This window comes from Lynx canadensis, chromosome C1, assembly GCF_007474595.2.
Source record: "Lynx canadensis isolate LIC74 chromosome C1, mLynCan4.pri.v2, whole genome shotgun sequence".
Classification (NCBI taxonomy): Eukaryota; Metazoa; Chordata; class Mammalia; order Carnivora; family Felidae; genus Lynx; species Lynx canadensis.
This window is the reverse complement of record NC_044310.1, coordinates 187,104,201-187,126,561: the sequence shown is the minus strand read 5'-3', so window position 1 is coordinate 187,126,561 and position 22,361 is coordinate 187,104,201. Positions and strand designations below refer to the sequence as shown.

General features: G+C 38.6%; 2 protein-coding genes across 3 annotated transcripts in view; one reads left to right on the top strand and one right to left on the bottom strand.

Moving 5' to 3' along the window:
- The window catches only part of STRADB (STE20 related adaptor beta), a 36,339-nt gene extending 25,756 nt beyond the window's left edge, over window positions 1-10,583 (bottom strand). The window contains exons 1-3 of the mRNA XM_030324107.1: window positions 10,381-10,583; window positions 7,262-7,359; window positions 2,146-2,226 (exon numbers count right to left, since the gene is read on the bottom strand). Of these exons, the coding sequence (XP_030179967.1) occupies window positions 2,146-2,226; window positions 7,262-7,273 (93 nt within the window). The 5' untranslated portion in view covers window positions 7,274-7,359; window positions 10,381-10,583. The remainder of the gene's footprint in view (window positions 1-2,145; window positions 2,227-7,261; window positions 7,360-10,380) is intronic.
- A 143-nt stretch (window positions 10,584-10,726) lies between these two features.
- TRAK2 (trafficking kinesin protein 2) overlaps window positions 10,727-22,361 on the top strand; it is a 65,858-nt gene continuing 54,223 nt past the window's right edge. The window contains exons 1-2 of one of the 2 annotated variants that reach the window (XM_030324105.1): window positions 10,727-11,005; window positions 12,265-12,377. The gene's annotated coding sequence lies outside the window, so the exon portion shown is untranslated. The remainder of the gene's footprint in view (window positions 11,006-12,264; window positions 12,378-22,361) is intronic. The other variant, XM_030324103.1, reaches the window with a different exon arrangement.

Below are 22,361 nucleotides of genomic sequence, written 5' to 3'. Positions count from 1 at the left end.
AAATTAAAATGGAATACCATATGTATGATGCAGTAGTTCCACTTCCGGGTATATACCAAACAGAACTGAAATTAGGGTCTTAAAGAGGTATCTGCATATCCGTGTTCATAGCAGCATTATTCACAATAGCCACAAAGTGAAAGCAACCCAAGTGTCCATCAACAAATGAGTGGATAAGCAAAATGTAGTATATACACACAATGGAACATTTTCAGCCTTAAAAAATAAGGAAATTCTACAATTTGTTGCAACACAAGTGAACCTTGAGGACATTAAATGAAATATAATTCAGTCACAAAAAGGCAAATACAGTATGATTCCACTTATATTAGGTACTCAGTGTAGTCAAAAATCATAGAAACAAAGCAGAATGGTGGTTGACGGGAGCTGGGGAGAGGGAAAATTGGGAGTTATTGTTTAATGGACACATGGTTTCAATTTTATAAGATTAAAAGAGTTATAGAGATGGATGGTGGCAATGGCTGTGCAACACTATGAATGTATTTGATACCACTGAACTGTACGCTTAGAAATAACTAAGATGATAAATTTTATGTTAATACGTATTTTAGCACCAGGCCAAAAAAAAAAAAAGAAAAAAAGAAAAAGGGCAGCAGCACCTGTGGAAGTATCCTGAGTGTAAGACCTCTCTCTTGGTAACAGCAAGGGGATAACAGCAGACACTGCACTCTGAACACTACTCAATCTGAAGGATAATACTTAAATGAAAATTAGGATTGGATACTATATCCTATTTTATAAAAAGGCAGACTAAAAGACTTTAGAATATTAGTGACTAAAAAGCGAAATGAGGAAAATGAAGAGAACTGAAATAGGATCAAGATACATATATAAACAAGAATAACTGGGATAGCTTGATTTTGTAGGAAACATGGCATTTGCAAGGCCCGTTCCATTTTATAGTAAGAACTGCAGAATAAAGTAAGGATTAAGGAGGAAAGGACCCCAGAGAAATATTTATTCCCAAGCATGTTTTTAAAAATATTATTTAATATATCAGGCATTGCCCTGGGGAGATACAGATGAAAAAGAAAGGATGCCTGTTTTATGGGAATCATGTTATACTTAGACATATATATCAATCATTGTGAGACAATGTAATAAATATCATTTCCTGGGAATGTCTAAGGTTTGTAGAAGCATAATGGAATAAAAAGTACAAGAGGATAGGCTTCAAAGATGTGATACTTGCGCCCACCTGCACAAATGAGGAGGAATTTTGGAGGAAAAAAAAGGAAAGTATTTCAATCAGAAAAAAAAGAGTATGCACTAAGATTCAGTAGCAAGAAAGGAAACTCAAAAATTAGATATATTCCACACCATTAAGAGTCCTTAAACCATGCTAAAAAGTTTAGGCTTTATCCCATAGGTTTCAGGAAACCAATGAAAGTTTTAAAGTTGTAAAGTGACACATACAAGCAAGCCCCTTACTGGTCATAGTGTTGAATACTGATCTGAGTATGAGAGGAGGTTTATCTAGAAAACTAGGGGCAATGCATCTACCTGCAACTGTCCAGGTAAGAGACGATGAGATTCAGGTAGTAGCACTGATGAGGTGAAGGAGGAGATGGACTCAAGGGCATTTCAGAGACAGACAGAAGAGACTGTCTGTATAACTAGATGTGAGGAAGAGGTAAGTGTCAGGATAACCTCAGTTTCCAGTTAGGGCGACTTAGTAGAAAGGTTTTCATTAGCCAAAGAAAGAAATCCAATGGATCAGAGAAGTTTGATATTCTAAGGGTTTACTCAAACTGCATAGAGAATGCCTATGAAAAGTCTAACTGGAGGCATTCTATAGACACATCTAGTGGCCAGGAAACAGTGTGGGGTTGTAGGTAAAAATTTGAGAATCACCAGTACTGCTTGATGCCAGAGTCCCTTGGTGACCTGAAGAAAAATCTGAGGTAGCAACTGAAGCCTATCAATAGGTGAGACTGCTTAGGGGGAGCCTATTTAGGGAAGAAGCCAACTGCAGACTTCTGGAGAATAACAGAAGTAGAGGAAGAAGAAACAGTAAAAGATACCGTGAAGAAAAAGAGAATTGGAAAATAGGAATTACATTCTGCAATATGATATTACAGAAAGCAAAGGAGGAATATTAATTGTACTTAACTATTTTCTTACCAAGTGTTGATGGATACTGGACTCAGACTGTTTTTCAGGTCTGAGTGATTCAACTTGTGTTCGTGAAGTGCAGAAACAATCCTGGAAATTTAGAAATGCATTAAATCAGTGAAAAATAAGTCATAAGATCAATAGGGGTGACATGTGAATATAAAGGTCTGATGACTAGGGTGAGGAGCAGAGACAAAGGGCAGCATGCAAGAACCTGGAATTGAAGTCAAGATCCATACCATGGAGGTCCTCAGTATGGGAGAGATGGGAAAGCAGCTGGGTATGCAGAAGACAAGTTATAATTTTACTTGGTGCTACCTCTGGGGGTCATAATATCAATTCATTTTTACTGCTGCTATTCATTTTTAACCCTTTCATCATCTTTGCAGTTTTGAACATTTAGCTAAAGGTTATACTGCTATACTCATTATAATCAATTTTATTTTAATCCTCACTTTCTTTTTTTTTTTTTTTTAATTTTTTTTTTTTCAACGTTTATTTATTTTTGGGACAGAGAGAGACAGAGCATGAACGGGGGAGGGGCAGAGAGAGAGGGAGACACAGAATCGGAAACAGGCTCCAGGCTCTGAGCCATCAGCCCAGAGCCTGACGCGGGGCTCGAACTCCCGGACCGCGAGATCGTGACCTGGCTGAAGTCGGACGCTTAACCGACTGCGCCACCCAGGCGCCCCCCTCAGATTCTTTCTTAAATGTTAAGTGCCATGTTTATCCACATTAAACTATACAATTAATGTATTTGAAACCAATTTTGTTTCTTAAGGTGATAAACATCTTACTTCAACTGAAAGCAAATTAAAAGTAGAAGACTTAGAGCCTGGATGGCTTAGTCGGTTGAGTCTGTTGGACTCTGGATTTTGGTTCAGGTGATGATCCCAGGGTCATGGGATGGAGCCTTGTGTCAGGCTCCATCCTGAACATGAATCCTGCTTAAGATTCTCTCTCTCCCTCTGCTCCTCCCCAGCTTGTGCATGCATGCAAGCTCTCTCTCCTTCTAAAAAAAAAAAAAAAAAAAAAAAAAAAAAGTAGGAGACTTAGTTCTAGTTCCATTATCACAATTTACCTTTTCTTGCATTTTAACCCATGGTCCTACTATCACATCTTGCCAATAAAGAAATGTAACACCTCTATATGATTTATCATCTGTTAGTGGCATAAAGCTGGCCTTATTTTATTTAGGAAGAAAATATATGTCAAAAGAAAAATATAAACAAATTATATGAAAGAGACTTTACAATAAATTATTTTCTAGCATCTCATTAACATTTATTTGTACATGAACAGTAAAGTACTAATACCAAATGAGTCTTCAAGATAAGCTCTCCCATGTCTACCTCTTTGTAGTTACTTTTTTTTGTAGTCACTTAAAAATAATCAAACTTCCTTTAAAATACACCAGAATTTCTCACTAATCAAACTAGTCATTTTCTCAGTTTTCTCAGTTTACTGATTATTTTAAGACAAATTCCTGAAGTTTGTATACCTTATCAATTTTATCACAATAATTTGATCTAAATCTCCAGTCTTAGGTAAAATTTGCCCCTGGAGAACAGGAGCTAAAAATGTCAATTTTAACTATAGAAACATTTCCTTTAAAAATTTTCTATTGGATTGTCTAGAGTGAATACAATGGACAATAAAAGTTTTTGAAGATAGTTATTACCAGTTAGGCCATATACATAATGTATTTGGTATTTACATATATTTTATAACATTTACTCTGAATTGTTCACAATAATCATTAACACCATTGTGAAGAAAAGAGTTAACATAGCAGACCTAAAACTGCTATCTTTAGAAAAGGCTTGTTTGCAAAGTTGATCCTTGGCTAGTATCTGGGAACAAGGAGGGTTCCCGCCATTCCTTGATAAGAACGGATCATGTGCTTAAACCATATAAACAATATGGTTTATGCTGAATATCTGCTTTTTTTTCCTGGAAGTCTGGAATTTTGTTAACCTGCTAGCAGAAGGTACCTACATGACCAACCCCCAATAAAAAGCCTGAGAATAAGTCTCTAATGAGCTTCCTTGGTAGGCAACACTTCACACATGTTGACATTACTCTGGGAGAATTAAGCACATCCTACGTGACTCCACTGGGAGAGGATTCCTAGAAGCCTGAGACTGGTTTCCTTTGAACTTTACTCCTTGTACCTTTTTCCTTTGCTGACTTTGCTTGGTATCCTTTAGCTGTGATAAATCTTAATTATAAGTATGACTACATGACCAGGTTTTCCAACTCCTTCTAGCAAATCACCAGACCTGGAGGTAGTCTTCGGAGCACATCTAACACAGTTATCAAAATATATTCAAACATAAAAAAGTCTCTCTAAAAAACCTCCATCACTTTTTTTTTTTTTAATTTTTTTTTTTTTTTCCAACGTTTATTTATTTTTGGGACAGAGAGAGACAGAGGATGAACGGGGGAGGGGCAGAGAGAGAGGGAGACACAGAATCGGAAACAGGCTCCAGGCTCTGAGCCATCAGCCCAGAGCCTGACGCGGGGCTCGAACTCACGGACCGCGAGATCGTGACCTGGCTGAAGTCGGACGCTTAACCGACTGCGCCACCCAGGCGCCCCGCATCACTTTTTTTTTTGATGGAAGCTAATTTAGGACATATTGGGCATATTTTTTTAAAACTTATATTGACCCTAATTTATTTTCAAAATAAGAGTCATGATCTGTCTTTTTGGTTTATATATAGAAAACATTTTATAAAAAAATATGGTAGACCTCCATTTAATTTTCTTTATATAGAATTTTCACAGCACAAGAAAATGATCACTATAAATGTGAAAATAGCTAAAACCAGCCAACATTATAAGGCAAAATGTTTTTGCTGACCTCTCCTAAAAAATATTAGCATGTTCATTAGCTGCCCAGGTTATAAAAATCATAAACCACTCATAGCTTATCCTTCAAAACATTTTTTATATCCACATTGACTCAAATGAATGCTAGTGAATATAATAGCTCATGAAAACTCTACATATTAAGGTCTTTTAGGCAGGAAAAATGATTGAAAAGCATCCAGAAGCTGCCCCAAAATATTTTTAATGTAAAATTTAATGTTTTGTTTTTTTTTTTTTAAAGATTTTATTTTTATTTTTGGGACAGAGAGAGACAGAGCATGAACGGGGGAGGGGCAGAGAGAGAGGGAGACACAGAATCGGAAACAGGCTCCAGGCTCTGAGCCGTCAGCCCAGAGCCCGACGCGGGGCTCGAACTCCCGGACCACGAGATCGTGACCTGGCTGAAGTCGGACGCTTAACCGACTGCGCCACCCAGGCGCCCCTAATTTAATGTATTTTTAACCCATTACCATAACAGTAGTGAAAAGCAGTTATACCTAAAAGAGAAACTAAAGGAAAATATTTTAATTATGCTGCTCCTTTGAAAACACTGTTTCTTAGCTCTCAAACAGAGGGTAAAACTTGAATGGGGAGGAATCCTTCATAAGTAAAAACATCAACTTTATCTCAGCCGCACAAATATCTCATTTAGGAAAATAACATGAATATTTTGATTCAAAGGATTCTAAATATTTCATCATTACAGGAAGAATAAATGTAAAATTATTAACCAATTGAACAAATTTAAACCACCCATTATTAAATTATATTAGTTTTCACAAAACCCATAATTATGGAATAATGGAATAACTAAGATATTCCTATTCCAAAATTTAGAAACCCTGGGACACAGCCCTCTAAATCTCAGGATCTTCATCTATCAAATACCCTTTCACATCTCATCCAATTTACAAATCAATATAAAACTGTTAACCTTACGTAATCCTTTAGAGCAGGGGTCTGCAAACTATGGTCTACAAGTCAATCTGACCCACCACCTATTTTAGTGAATAAGGTTTTACTGAAACACTGACTCATTCATTTTTATTCATCTACATATTGCCTATGACTGCTTTCACACTATAACAGAAAAGTAATTTGTAACAGAGACCTTATAGCATACAAATACTATCTGGCCCTTTACAGAAAACTTTGCCAATCCCTGCGTTAGAAAATGAGGTTAGGTATTTAACCCCATGTACTTCCTAGATAAAGTTCCCTGTTAAGTAGAAAAGCTTAACTTTAAAAATAAAGTAAATGCATTCCATATTTTCCATATAACAAAAAAATCATACAATAAATTCAACAAATGCATTCTGTATTTCCTCATAGTTCTGCCTCTCAGACTGGGCAAATGATGGAGTGGATTAGCAGATATGAGTTTGAGCCTTGGCTCTAATTCTATACAATCTTGGGCCAGACTCAAAATGAGGATTATACCACCTGCCCTGCCAATCACTCACAATTTTGAAGAGTGAAAGAGATATAATATATGAAAGTATTTATATACTACAAGTAATCATACAAATGCATCCATCACTTTTTAAAAAGATCACTGCTTTAATATAATCAAATACTGTATTATGTTCTATATAAGACGTGATGAAAGACCTAAAACTAATCCAAATAATCCAAATAATATTTTCTGTAGGTTGAATATTTTTTACCTTATGATTCTTGGTTTTCAATCTAGATACCATGGATCAACTATAAACAAAAACAAGTTGGAATCTATATACATCACATACATTGATCCAAATGGGTTTTTTTGTCTTGTTAAGAGGCTTATTTTAATTACTATTTTGCTTGCCTTTGGTCTAATGGAAATTTATAAAAGGGATTTTTGAAATATTTAAAGGATAAGGCATAGCTAAGTGGATGGGAGAGGCATATCTAAGTACAGTAAAAAAGTACATGAAAAAAGTGGGTATGAGACAAAGGAAAAGAATAATATATTAGCAAAGTATATAAGCAAAGTATTAGTAAAGTATAAGCAAAGTACAGTAAAAAAGTACATGAGAAAAATGGGTATGAGACAAAGGAAAAGAATAATGAATATATAAGCAAAGTATTAGCAACAAAAACTCAATGGGAATTTAACTCATTTCTTAAGACCAGAAGCCATTCTGGTCAAAATAACATCTCAGGGCATAATAATATCCAATATCCCATTAGAACATGCCTTCTGTTATGGCTGTGCATCTAACTACTCTGATAGCACAAAATTAGAGCTACGTTAATACAAACTTACCAAAAGAGACATTGAATCGTTTTAGTTCACAGGAAGTGACAAAAATCCATCTATTTCAGAAAAAGATTTTTGCTTTATCTTCAAGATGAAGAGATATCCTATTATAAAAACAAAAGCAAAATAATTTAGATGTACATGAAAGATCCTTAAGAACTAGTTGTTATAATCCCACATGAAAGGCAGCTATTCTTTGACACAAGGACTACAGACATTCCTGAAAAGTGTCTTTAAAGAGCATTTCTGTTTACAGAACACTACAGTATTTGGGATCTGACATCACAACAGAAAGGCAGAGTGAAGTTGAAGGGAAATTCTGAATATTTCCATTGACCAATATACCTGCATCTCTCCTCACCTATATTTTCTGTACTACTTTTTTGTTTAAGAACCCGAAGCAAATGTGAAAGCAATATGGAAAGTCAATGTTGGACCCACATTTGACATAAATGGTGCCACTTACAAATACACCCCAAGAATTTCCAATGGTTCCACTTAAAAGTAAATGTTGACAGTTCCAAAGCTTCCTGATTGGATTAATTACCTATTAAATCATTTGGGGTCTATGACAAGCAAATTTGGGAAAGGATGTGGATTAGTAATACACTACGAATCAGTAACATTTTTTCGTTGCCATGTCTTTAAAAAAGAAATTTCAATTTTCAGGTAAAAATAATATTTTCTTTAGGTTGAATATTTTTTACCTTATGATTCTTAGTTTTCAATTCTATTTTTCCTGGAATTTGACAAATATGATATGCAGATTATTACACAAATAATTCCTGTCCACTTTCTTTAGTAGAGTATTAATCTCAATAGTTTATGAAGACTCTACAACAGATTCAGAAGTTTAAAATAGTAACTTCTTTGGATTCAAGGAGCTTTAAAGAAACCACCAAAACTTTCCAGATTTTTCCGAATAGAAAGGGTGGCAATGTTCTAAACTTCCTAGTGCTAGGTGTTCTTTACACCTAACTAATATCACCTCTTTTTTCTAAATCATGGTTCGTTATTTCACTTTAATAAAGTCCCCAAGTTTACTCAGGGTATCTGCAACTATCTGAGCAAAATTAAAAAGAAAAATAAGATTTTATAAACAATAGATATAGTGGAGCAGTATCCAATTTAATTGCTAAGGAAAGATATGAATTTATTCAGGATATTCACTACAAACCAAAAGCAGAGAACAGGAGGAAGAAAAACCTGAAAGGGTAGGATTATTTTGTCACCTGCCATTCATTATCATCAATTTAAGGCAGTGGCATTTGCTGTATTACAAAAGGGGGAAAGCAGTATCTACCCTGCCCAATTTCCAGGGTGATGGAGATCAAATGACTGAAAGGGCTCCTAACCACCAAACACTACCAATATAAGAGCTTGAATGGATGCTCCAAAAAGTACAATCAAATATTACTGGTGGTGGTTCAAAAAGGCTTATTTGCAAAGCAAGTTGGCAATGTTTCAATAACCATGATAATACTCATACCTTTTGATCCAATAAAATTCTCACTTCTAGTAATCAACTCTAAGGAAACATCCAAATAAATGAAGAAACCATACATATGTAGAAAGTCATTACACTGTTACTCTGAAACAGACAAGTATTCATTCCACAAGTGTTTAATGAATGGCTGCCATGGGTCAGGCACTGGGGACACTCACTAGTGATCAGGGCAGACAAGGTCCTGACCACTTGCAGTTTACATTCCCACTAGCAGGAAGATTAAGGATGTCGTGATTAACTGAATTTTCTGGTTATCAGGATTTTGTTTCTTGCTTTTTCCACTTCATGTAAGTTCTAAATAATAAAAAAAAAATTTTAAATCCATTACATTATCTATATTTCAGAAAAACACAGAAGAAACTGACACAATCTAAGAGAACAGTTAGTACTAAAGGAGTTGCCCTTTGGGGTGGTTTAATCTCACTGGCTTCTGCTTTAGATATGCAGACGATTAAGAGATAATTTTACAAGACATTTTGAGGTCAAGGCAGCAGCTGCACCTAGTAAAGGGGAGTGGGGAATAGATTTGCTGTCATAATTTTCCCTTGCATGCTCTTTCACTAGATATGAATATAAATCCTTAAAGAAATACTTGAGACCTGTATTTCCAAATGTATTACAAGTACATCAATGTGGTCCCTTGCATTTGTATCTAACAAGCTAATCGGGGAACGTTTTATAAGTAATTTAAACCTGCTCCATTATAAAATCACTTGAAGGCTTTCATATCAAAGGTTAACAATTTGTTAGAATCATAGGTCACATTTATTTACAGAACTTGGATTTTGAGTTAATTTAGGCATCCAACAGAGGCCATTGTTACAGGGGATGCAAAAAAAAAAACACCAGATTTAACTCTGAGCCTTAAAATTACTGTGATTTTCAGAGGGATCTTGAGAACCCATAAAATCTTAAAAATTATAGCGACGCACGCACAACTCCGTAAAATTTTCCAAACTTAGTACCGTGACTCATGCTTTCAAAAAATATTTACTGAGCGCCTACTGTGCGCCAGACAGACTCTGTACCGGGGAGACGCTGTGTCACAAATCCTGACCAAGTTTTGAGGAAAAAGGTATTTGACACAACAAACCGACAAGGGAAAAATACAACGTTGGATTTAAATTCTGAGACCCAAACGAAGCTTGAGCATTTAATTTTCCAAGAGGTTCCTTCCGAGTCCTGCTTTGGGGGATCTTGACAGAGAACTCGTAGAAAGTGGTGCACAAACCCGGGCCAAAGGCTGTCTACAGTTTGGAAACTCCTCCAGGCTCCTGAGCTCGGCCAAAGGTGAGAGGCGGGGGAGGGGGCGGGGGCGGAGGTTGGAAGAGTGCACTTCGCGCAGCTCGCGCACTGCGCACCTGGCGCGGTCAAATCCGGCAAGCACCGCCTACCCCGCACGCAGGTGCCTCCGCCAGCGGGCGGCCGGCGGCTCAGGGGCCGCTCGCGCAAGCCGGATCCAGCCACGGCTCCGCCGGCTGCCCGGGCTTCGATTCGAAGCGGGGCGGCGAGTTCTAGCCTCCGGCTTCCCAAGGCGTGCGCGGACCAAGCCGCGCTCCCTCACGTCCCCGACCGGGCCTTACACCCTCCCCTGCCCGGCCCAGCCTCCCCTTATTACCCTGGCGGCGACCACAACCAGCGATTCTCCTCAGGCGGCCAGCGGTGCGAGGCCTGCTGGCCCCGGGAGCCCAGCTGGCCGAGGGGCACGGCGAGCGCACAAGACCCGCTCCCAGCGCGGGCGGCGGGGCGCAGCAAGGCGGCGCGACCCGGACTGGGGCTGCGGGCCTGGAACTCTGCCCCAGCCCCCGGCAGTCCGCCCGGACTGGACTCGCCCCAGGGTCGCGGCCCCGCCTCCCGCCCCAGGGCTGGGCAGCCACGGGGCGGGGTCTTGTAGCTTGAGGGCGGGGCCGAAGCGCAACAACTTGGAAGGGTGCAGGGGCGGGCGGACACGAAACCACAATTCCCGACAGGTCGTGCGCTGGGGCCGTGGAGGCTGCTGGGAGAATGGGTCTCCTTCGCTCTTCCCCAATTGTGTGGGGCAGTTAGGGACCCGGGCGTCGCTGCAAAACCGAAGTCGCCGAGTGATGATGTTGTGAAGTCGCTCGCCTGTCTCTGCCACGCCCGGGCGGTTACTGGCAGCGGCGGCCGCTTCGGCTGCAACTCTCAGGCTGCTACCGGTTTAGATCCTTTCCCTGAGGGAGCGCGGGCGGAGGACGGAGGACGGAGGACGTCGGGGCATTCCTGTGAGTAACATTCCCGCGCATGACTCGAACTTGCCCTTGCCAACTTCCCCTGAAAACGCAGGAGCCTCCCAGCCCCGAGCTTCCCTCGGTCCTCTGAGGTCACGCGCGGACAGAACAGGAGGCTGGATATCGGAGGCCTGGGTCTTCGCCGGGTCCCCGCCCCGCGGTGGGAAGTGGTTTGTTTCCTAAGTGTGGGTGCGAAGTGATGGGTGCTGGGCTCTGGTCTCTGGGTTCACCCCAGCTGCACCTCTTGAAGATTGGCAGCATCTATCATTCTCTGTCGGAGAGCATCCAGCTGGAGCCCCATCCCTGAGTGATGAGCGGCTTTAGTGCCTGGACGTTAAACCTTAAGCCTCGGTCACCATCTGTGATGTGAGCGGAAGGAGAGGATATTGCAAAGAGCTCTTTTCTGTGTTGATTTGGGCTTTTCTTGAGATTGATTTTGAGCCAGATACCACATATCTTTGAAAAGAAATGGTTAACTTTAGTTTCAAGCATAGATAATAGATATTGGCAGATGTCGTTTTTAGTACCAGCATAATCTAAACAGTTAAAAGAGTTCTGGGTCATAATAATAATGGTGATCTCAGTTAATTGCCCACGAACCTTTTATTAAAACCTGCAGTTTCTACGCCGTGGAGGGGGGGGGGAGCAGTAACTTTTCACTGGAAATTCACCAAGCTAGAATGGATCATAGGAATAAAATGATATGGACTCTTCCAGTTTTTTTAAAAAATAGATATTTCAGGGGCGCCTGGGTGGCGCAGTCGGTTAAGCGTCCGACTTCAGCCAGGTCACGATCTCGCAGTCTGTGAGTTCGAGCCCCGCGTCAGGCTCTGGGCTGATGGCTCAGAGCCTGGAGCCTGTTTCCGATTCTGTGTCTCCCTCTCTCTCTGCCCCTCCCCCGTTCATGCTCTGTCTCTCTCTGTCCCAAAAATAAATAAACGTTGAAAAAAAAAATTAAAAAAAAAATAGATATTTCAGCAAAAATTGTCCTGACCTTCAAATCTTTGCCATAGAATTGGAAGTCTGAGTTACAGTGATCTCCAGATAGCCTGTTAATAGCCTTGACGTGACACCTCAGAACAAACAGAACAAATTGTGAAGGACATTTGGTGGTGAGAAAGGGCAGGGATAAAGACACTTTATCATCTCAGCAGTTTTTCCAGCTTTCTATTTTTAAAATTAATGTTCAACAAGTCTCAGACATTCAGCAATCACATGTATGAAAGATAGTGTTGTTTTTTTTTTTTTTACAGATTTTTATTCATTGTTGAAGGAGCCATAAAAAAGAACAAACATTTGAGTATAGTTGACCCTTGAACAACATGGAGGATAGGAGTGCCTATCCCCTGCACAGTCAGAAATCCAGGTATAACTTTTGACTCCCCAAAAACCTAATTACTAACAGCCTGTTGACCAGAACATAACGTAAACAGTTGATTAGCATGTTTTGTGTTATATGTATTACATGCTGTATTCTTACAATAAAGTAAGCTAGAAAAAAGAAAATGTTGGGGCGCCTGGGTTGCCCAGTTGGTTGAGCATCCGGCTCAAGTCATGCTCTCATGGTTAGTGGGTTAGACCCTGAGTTGGGTTCTGTGCTGACAGCTCAGAGCCTGGAGCCTGCTTCAGATTCCGTGTCTCCCTCTCTCTGCCCCTCCTCCGCCTGCGCGCTTGCACTCCCTCTCTCTCTCTCTCTCTCAAATATAAACATTAAAAAGCAAAAAGAAAATGTTTTTAAAAATCACAAGGAAAAGAAAATACGTTTACTGTGCTGTATTTAAAAAAAAAAAATCTGTATATAACGGGACCCTTGCAGTTAAAACCTGTGTTTGAGTCAGCTGTCCTTTCAATCAGCCAGGCACACCAGTCATAAGTTCTACATACATTCACTCACTTAATCTATAATAACCTTATTGTGCTACTCTGAGGCTCAAAGATTTTGTTTATGTAACAAGCGAAGATTCAAACCTGAATCTGCCTTGCTTCAAAGTTACAGGTCAGGTAAGTTGTACCTACTTCAGAAATTACTCGCCTTAAAGGTTGGATGATTAAAAACTATTTTCCAGCATTATTTCCTAATACTGGTTCCTTACATACCTGGAATATCTAGAATAGGTTCTGAACCCCTGCTTTACTAGTTTTGAACAAAGTGTTCTCTCTGTTTACCATTCCTGTCCCCCGAAGAGCTGTTCATTAAGACCCTAAAAGCCCATTCCAAATCCAGTGCAGTTTACTTGTGTAAGGCATGATAGGACTGGATTTTCATCTCAGAGGTTCTTTCCAGTTCAAAGGTTTAGTGATTCTACATTTGAAAATATGAGCCAGAGTGTTATTCTGTTCTGAAAATCATCGTTAACATCAGTAGCCACAAAGAATAGAAAAACTAGTTTCCTAAAAATTTCACATCAATACCGAAAATGTTAAACACCAATATAAGAAATGAAACAGATAGTAATATGTATTTTTTTGATTACTTTGAGCTCTTTATATCATCTGTACCAGTTTTCTACCCTCTTTAGTTACCATCCTCTTGAGTTAAGAAATCTGAGACATTAAAATAATACATTTAAAATGACTTAGTGAATGAAGGGACTAAATTATTCATGGTTTCCAGTCATGTTTTTTCAGATCTGCAGTGCTCATGTAATAATAGGAAACATTTTTATAATACTGTGTGTTAGATATCGGTCAACATTTTACCTATATTATCCTCACAATAGCATTATGTGGTGTTCTTGTAGATAGGCAATTGAAGCAGAGGATAAGTTAACATACCCAAGGTCATTCATCTACTAAGTGATAGAACTGGATATCAAACCCAGGCATGCTCAGAAATCTTTAACATTTACTGAGCACCTTCTGTGAACCAACCCCACAACTGGGTGTTTTTATTATAATTAGATCATTTATCTGTACAACTACCTTAGATAGAATGTAAGTTCAGCATTTAGTGACTTGCCCAAAGATATAAGAATAAATGGTTCAGTTGAGATTTGAACCCACTCTTGCCTTTCTTCAAAGTCCTTATTCTTTCTTCTACTTTCCCTCAATAATCTAATCTTTATTAAATATCTTCAATGGGCCAGACACTGTGCTAGGGATTTAGCCCCTGCTCTTAATAAACACAGTCTGAAGAGGGAAAGACACAATTGTGATAGTGTATTAATAGGATAGCAGTATACAGAAGGCAACATGCAGAGGTCCTATAGGAACAGAGAGAAAGGGAGTGAAATCTACCTGGGGTGGGAAGGCTTGGGCCAGTCTTGGAAAAACAAATGGGAATAAGCCTGGACAAAGAAAAGGAGAAGGGGTTGTTGTGGGCTGAATGGTGCCCCACCAAAATTTATATGTTAAAGTCTTAACCTCCAAAACCTCAGAATGTGACTGTATTTGGAGATAGGGCCTTTAAGGAGGTGATTGAGTTAAATGGAGCCTTTAGGGTGGGTCATATTTCATTCTGACTGGTGTCTATAAGAAGAAGAACTTTGGAAACAAAAAGAGACACCAAGGATGTGTGCACAGAGGAAAAAAAATTATATGAGAACACATTCACAAGGCAGGGATCTGCAAGTGTCAGGAGAAAGCAAGCCTGCCAATACTTTGATATTCGACTTCTAGCCTCCAGAACTGTGAGGAAATAAATTTCTCTCATTTAAGCTACCCGGTCTATGGTACTTTGTTATGGCAGTCCTAGCAAACTACTGCAGGGATGTTCTAGCAAAAGGAATGACATACAAAAAGCCTTTGAGGTGTGCCAGGTGATTAGATTTCATGGTAAGAAGTGTTGAGAGATGAAGCTGGAGATTAGGCTGGGGCCATATTAAGACGATTTTGTATGAAATGCTAAGGAGCTGAACTTTATCCTAAGGAGGATGGAATGGAGAGGGTTTGTAGCAGAGGAAAAACATTAGATCTGCATTTTAGAAAGACTACTCTGAACTTTGTGGAGGATGAATTAAAGAGGATAAGACTGGAAGCAAGGAGATCAATTAGGTGGAAGCTGAACTAAATATTTTCTTGCAGTATTGAAGTGTCAAACTAAAGCAGAACTATTGTTAAGGAAGATTTTAAAGGCCACAGCTAACCCTTAGGGCAAACATGGGAGGATTTAGGAAGAATTTGTATCTAGAGACCAGCTTTACTTTTGACATTTTGCTTTCCGTAAATAAATAAAGCTTTATACCACAGAATGTTCAGTATTTGCCCACTGCATTTAATAGACAGTTTTATGGGGCTTACACTGTTTTAAGCCAACTCCTCTGATGACCTTATAAAATATCTACCATTATTATCTCCGTTTTATACGTAAAGATATTGAAGCACAAAAGAGTAACTTACCCATCATCACATAGCAAATGTTAGAATCAAACTCAGCCTGTGCTCACAGTCTGTGCTCCTAGCCATTATACTACATGTTACCATATGTTATTTATCAAGATCTTCAAGTACCTATGAAAGGAGGGAGTAATAAAAAAAATAAATTGGGTTATTTGTGCTGTAGGAAGTATATAGTTTATCAGAGGAGATAAGGAATAATTATATGGTTAAAATGTTTTAGAGAGAAGTGGAGAGTATTCAGAAGTAATCTTATTTCAAGTTGAGGCTTCGGGGAAAACTGGCACTGGGAAAAAGTGGCATTTGAACTGGGGTATGAAGAATGGCTAGACTTTGAATATGTAGAAGGAGAAGAGATATTAAAGGTAGAAGAAATTGCATGAACAAAGTTACAGGATTGAGGGTTTCTTGGTGTGTCTAGGGAGCTGGTAAAGAGAATCCTTTGTTTTGTCTGGGCTATATTATGTTGGTGGAGAATCCAGTTTGGGGGTTGGGGGGACACCAACTGCCTGGGAAGGAGAGCTCTTAGGGAATGAGGGGCAATGAAAATTGTGAGGTTTGAAGTCAAATGATTGAGGTATATGCTAGATGTAATTATTTTTTAGGAGAGGATAAAGCTCATCTAGTCCCAACTCATAAGTTAAATCCTGTCTTCAGTGTCTCACAAATCCCTCTTACTGTCCCCATTCACCTCATTTATGCCTTTATTACAATAATCCAGGCATAATTTGATAACATTTAAAATGATTTTTATCTCAAATTTTTCTATCCTTGAAATTTATTCTGTATTCTGATTCCAGATTTATTTCTTAAATGTCATTTTTTTTTTTTTAAGATTTTATTTTTCGGTAATCTCTACACCCAACATGGGGCTCGAAATCTCAGTTGCATGCTGTACCGACTGAGGCAACCAAGCACCCCTCAGTCGTCACTTTCATTTAGAAACTTGTTCCTTATAGGATCAAGTTCAGACTTCTTAATCTGAACTTGCCAAATTTAAGGTTCCAAGTACTTTCCCCATAATCAGTCTTACTTAAATTGGTCTATACACTGCTGCCCAACTGGCTCCATCTTCTGTTTGCTTTGGGGCTTCTTCTTCTTTTTTTTTTTTTCTTTGTCTTTTACCTACTGGACACTCCCCTTCTCACCGTTCAAAACCTTCCATCTTTGAGGAACCTACTTAAATCTTACTCCTGTGTGAAACCAGATCACTTCAGCCAAAAAGAGCTTTCCCCCCACTGACTCATATGTAGAACAGTTCTGTTCTAATACTCATTAGATATTTATTATCTGGTGGTGTTATCTTCTTTTCTTAGCTATCTTAGATCATGAAATCTTAGATTTAATCTAGATCATGGAGCTCATTAGAGCTCTCCCTGATAGATCTTAGATTTCTTTAGATCTTTAAACTCCCTTAGGTCAGACGCTGTCATATACCACTTTTTTTCTCTTGTCTTTTAGTTTAATTCAAGAGGCATTTGTTGAAAACTGTCCAATAAGCAGCTGATTGACCACTTGTTAGTTCGGGTCATTTTACTGAAATTTCTTCTATAACTAGCTTCTTAATATGTAATGTTCCTGGCTTTGTTACTGATTCATATAACCTTGGGATATCCTGTTTAAACACCCTGGATTATGATTTATTTGTGCTAGAAAATGAGCATACAAAGTTAACTCGTGGTATAGAAGTGGAACTAATTCATGTTGTAAGGATCATTGAGGTCTTTGAAGCTTATCCATGTCTATATCCATTAGCGTTTGCCAAACTTCAAGTTCTTTCTCTTTAGAAAGCTTTCTGACAATAAGGAAGGAATAGTTAAGGGTCTAATTTAAGAGTGTTTCACTATGTGTGTAACAAAAAAATTGATATGTGTGTTCATGGTGAAAGAATTCACCCACTAGTTCAGTTAATAGTTCATTTCAACCAGAAATTAGTATTGAGTTGCTTAAGCTCCTACCATTATCTACTCATTCTGATCATCAAGAGAGAAGAAAGGGAGAAGGTAGCCCCTCCCCCTTCCTTCCTGGAAGACTACTTCCTGAAAGTAAATTGTAATATATGTTGTGAAAGAAACAAATTAGATGCTGAATTAGAAAATAAAGATGGCAGGGGAGGCTGGCTACTTTAGATGAGGTAGACTGGCAACTTCTCCCTGAGGATGATTTTTCTGGAAGAGTGAGAAGTAGTTACCATATAAACAATAAGAGGAAAGGGTATTACAGGTACAGTGAACAGTTACAAAGGCCCAGAGATAGGAGAGAATGTGATGAGGAAATTAAAAAAAAAAAAAAAAATGACAAGGTTGTGTCTCTGTGGCTGAGTATAAGCAAGGAGAGTGGTGCAAGATGATTGAAGAGAAGTAGTCAGGGGGCCAGACTAGGCCAGACCCTGTAGACTGTGATTTGATGTATGGATCTTATCCTAGGTTTTGTTTTTTTTTTAAAGGAGTTTAGGGTGGGTTTTTTTTTTTTTAATGTTTATTTATATTTGAGACAGACAGAGACAGAATCCAAAGCAAGGTCCAGGCTCTGAGCTGTCAGCACAGGGCTCGAACCCACAAGCCGTGAGATCATGACCTGGGCTAAAGTCAGATGCTTAACTGACTGAGCCACCCAGGCACTCCAAAGGAGTTTAGTTTTTAACACATTTTTCTTGTTGCCTTACAGAGACAAAGAGCAAGAAGTTGAGCATGGAGTCCTGTTATAAGAGGCTGGTTCACAGACTAAGAGCTAATGATGGGTAGAATTAGGATGACAGAAGAGGGGATGAAGAAAAGTGGGCAAATTTGAGGCATATATTGGTATTAGACTGTATAGGATTTGGTAATGGATTGGATGTGGAAGATAAGAGAAAGAAGGCATCTACTACTGTTCAGTGGATCAATTTAAGGGAATATAATCAGCCTGTGAGAAATTTGAGTGGAGCTGAGGAAGTCTAGTCTGAAGAGCCAGATTTGGAGTTATTAACACTGCAGAGGTAGTGGTTGGTTTGCACAAAGGTAAATGAACAAGAGCAGCAATAAAGAATGCAGTCACATTTGGAACTTTGGGGAACACCAGCATTTAAGGATCAAGGGGAGGGAGCTGGGTGATCCAATGAAGGGATTTGAGAAAGTGCATTCATTTTAAGATGTAGACTTCAGGAAAGTCATAGGAAAGTTTAAGTAGGGAGTGGTCAACACTACTGAACAAGAGATACTAAGATAACAACTAAGAAATCATGACTGGATGGGTAAGCAGGGCCTATTGGTAACGGAAGAGAATGCAGTTTCAGGAAAAACCAGATTATAGTGGGGTTGAGGTGTGAATAAAAGATAAGGAAGAGAGTAAATACTCTTTGAAGAAACTTGACTGAGAACAGAGAGCAGTAGCTAGAGGGGAACCCAGAGTCTTGAAGAAGAGAAATTTTAAATTTTAAATTTTATCTGTTTTTTTTTTTAAAGGTTTTGAGCAAAGTGGAAGGTTTTGAGCATGATAATTGACCAAGGAGGAGGTTGCTATTGAATAGGGATAACTAGTGGAGCAAAGTTTAGAGAAGGCAGGAGTAGAGACTTTTAAGTAACATATGTTTCAATATTTTATACCTCGGTGAGCATATACATATGGTAGACAAATTGTAAGGTAATTGTAAAATAAGTTTCTCTCCCACTTCTGTCTTCCAGCCACCCAGTTCTTCTAAGAGAATTGCTAATTTATACTCTGATTAACAAGTGTGCAAGTGCATGATTGAGGTTATGCTTGTGTTTAATTCTCAGAGTTTGGAGAGAAATCTAGCTATAGATGATATAGATTTATTGGTGGCAGGAATAAAAGTAAGAAGGATGGAGAACAGACGGGTTCAGAGATGAATGTCAAAGATGTGGTATGGAGCTGCCTCAGAAAAGGACATTTAAGAGGATAATGGAGGGCATGCCTATGATGTGAGATCCATGGTTGATGACTAAATTTACAGCAGCCCCATTCCACGTGGTTTTGTGACTTTTCCAGGAGAACTTAACTACTTCTTTATATTTAAAATGCATGTCAACTTAGAAAAGACTTCTCAAAAATTCATCACTTAAGTAAATGCATGTTTGGTGTCCCAAGTGCCAAAGCTCTGCTTTCTACTCTTACTGCTTTCAGTCTAGGCATGTTGTGTCTGGTGCTTTGAGGTTATTCAGGCCAGTGATATAAATCAAAACAAAGACAAGTTTGTTGGTTAAGAAAGAGCATTCTCTGTCTGAAGGAAGAAAAGAAGAGATGGAGACTAGAAACCAACTAAACTGTCCCTGAGATGGTACTACTGTTTCTAAAGCACATAACAACTTAAAAATTTTTTTCTTTTCAATCATTTTTAGCTCTTTAGCTAGTACTAGGCTAAACCACTAACTTCCTTTGTTTTATTTTTAGTCACAAATTCAAGACTACAAACAAGACTTAGATTAGCAGTTGTATGTTTAAGAAGATATTTGATCATTTTCATTTGATGTGGGGCTTATTTTAAATGTATCCATAAACAGCTGCAAATGTTATTAGTGGAAAACATAATAAATCTAAGCAAGAAGCCAAAGATTCCATTTTAGCTTCCCTTGAAACTGACAACTAGTTCTTTTTCGTTATTACAAGAAAAGTGGGTACTGCATTATTGCTATAAAAATGATAAATCACCCTTTTAACAGCAAACTCTTATATAGAGGTGTTTTTTGTTGTTGTTTTGTTTTGTCTTGTTTTGTTTTTGAGAGAGAGGGAGGAGTACAGGGAATGGCAGAGGAAGAGGGAGAGAGAGCATCTTAAGCAGGCTCCAAGCCCAGTGTGGAGCTGAAGGAGGGGCTCAATCACATGACACTGAGATCATGATCTGAGCTGAAATCAATAGTCTCTTAACCTACTGAGCCCCCAGCACCCCTCATATAGAGTTTTTCATAAAGCAAATACAGTGTTTTCTTTCAAATGTTCAATCTTTGCTTAATTTTTCAGGGCAGTTCATTTAATTGACGTTGGACTGAAATGTATTAATCAGTTTTATTCGTTAAATTACTTCTGTAATTCAGTGTGTTGACATTTTTAATCTTTAAGCTTATAGCTAGGTATGTATTGTGAGCCTACTATGTGTCTGTTGCTTTTAGCTTTGGGGCATACAAAAATAAAATACCATCATTCAAAAAGCTCACAGTGTTATAGTGAGGAAGATAGTGAGCACATAGTCTGGTAACATCCAAGAAGAGCAGTCAATAAATACTGATTAAAGAGTAAAATAATAATTGGGGCACCTGGGTGGCTCAGTCGGTTGGACATCCAACTTTGGCTCAGGTCATGATCTCACAGTCCGTGAGTTCAAGCCCCGCATCGGGCTCTGTGCTGACAGCTCAGCCTGCTTTGGATTCTGTGTCTCCCTCTCTCTCTGCTCCTTCCCTACTCATGCTCTGTTTCTCTCGTCTCAAAAATAAATAAAAACATTAGAAAAAAAATTTTTTTTAAAAAAGAGTAAAATAATCATGAAAAATTTTAAGAATTCTTAAACCATTTTTTCCATGTTTGTAATCCACTATGTATTTCTTAATAGCAATTAACAGTAAAATTCTCACAAAAGAGAGAAGAACCTATACTTTTCTTGGGGTTCAATAAAGAAGGGACAGAGTGTATTCATAGCCAGCCTATAGAAAAGAAAAAAGGACACCAAGATGAGAAAAACACTTGACAATAGTGCTAAAAGAAGAGAAGCAAGCCAACTAAATCCCAGTGCTGGAGGGATGAAAGAAAGAGGTAATTGAGGAGCTAGCCAAGGGCAGAAAAACAGGTCCTAGGGTTCAGTCTCAAGGAGACACCTTCTGGGTTCTCTGATAACCTGGTTGTCTGGTTTCTCAGCCAACAGCCAGTTAGAAAGCAGAGAGGCACCCTGCAATGGCAAAGTGTAATAGCCTCACAGTGAGGGGGAAAAGAAAATGAGAAGTGGAGTTACAATCTCCAAAAAATTAGCATTTTCTGACGATTTATTGTAGGAAGAAAGAGCTTTTTAAAAGCTTGTAATCCTGGAGGATACAGCTGTAGTCATTATATTATAATATAGTGATTGCTGGACATAGTAATGACCCTGAGTCATCAAATTCTTTTTAGTCTGTTCTAAGGACTTTTTTTCCCCCACTCCCATAGCAGTTGGACTTTCTCATTACCATGCCTTAACTTTAGGGGAAAAATATTTTACTACCAATGTTTTTAAAATAAGAAAGCTTGGGGAGAGGGTCATTATTAAAGGTTTTGTGGGTTTTGCCACAGTGTTGTCAAACTCATCTCTAGGCACTTTGCAACTTCACTGTAACTGGTGGGCTTCATTGATAGAGTCCTGTCCATAGCTAACATCTCTTACTGAAACTCATGAGAAACCTTTATAGACTTTGTAAATTGTACTAAGAAAGCTCTCAGTTTTCAAGTGCTCTGACAGTCTTAGGTTTCTCATGTAGTTTCGTTTTTGTCCCTACTACAGAAGGCAAGGATATAACTTGACTAGAGATTGATTCATTCATTTCAATAAATATTTATTGAATGCCTGGCATATGCAAGATATCAAGATATAGGTAGACTTAATTTATTGGAATAAGGATTTATTTTGGTCTATATTCCACTAATTTTAGTGGAGTGGAGAAGGAGAATTTCTCAAACTACACATGCTCACTGTCCCCCACACTCCCAGTCTCTTGATAGTAGAGCTCAAGAGTTTGGAGGACCCAGCTTTGGAAAACATAGTCTTGGGTTTGATTCTGACATTATCCTAGCTTAGGCAAGTTAATTAACCTCTAAGCTTCAGTTTTCTTGCTTATGAAATGGTGACAATAATAATGTTCACATCTTGGGGTTCTGAGGATTAAAAGGGATCATGTGCATAAAGCCTTTATTCCAATGCTTAGCACATAATAAGTACTCCATCAGTATGATCTATTATTATTAGGAAAGACTGAATGTGGATCAAATTGAGAATATATTTCTTTATCATGTGTTTCTCATTTGAAACACAGAAGGTTCTTGTGTCTTTATTATCAAT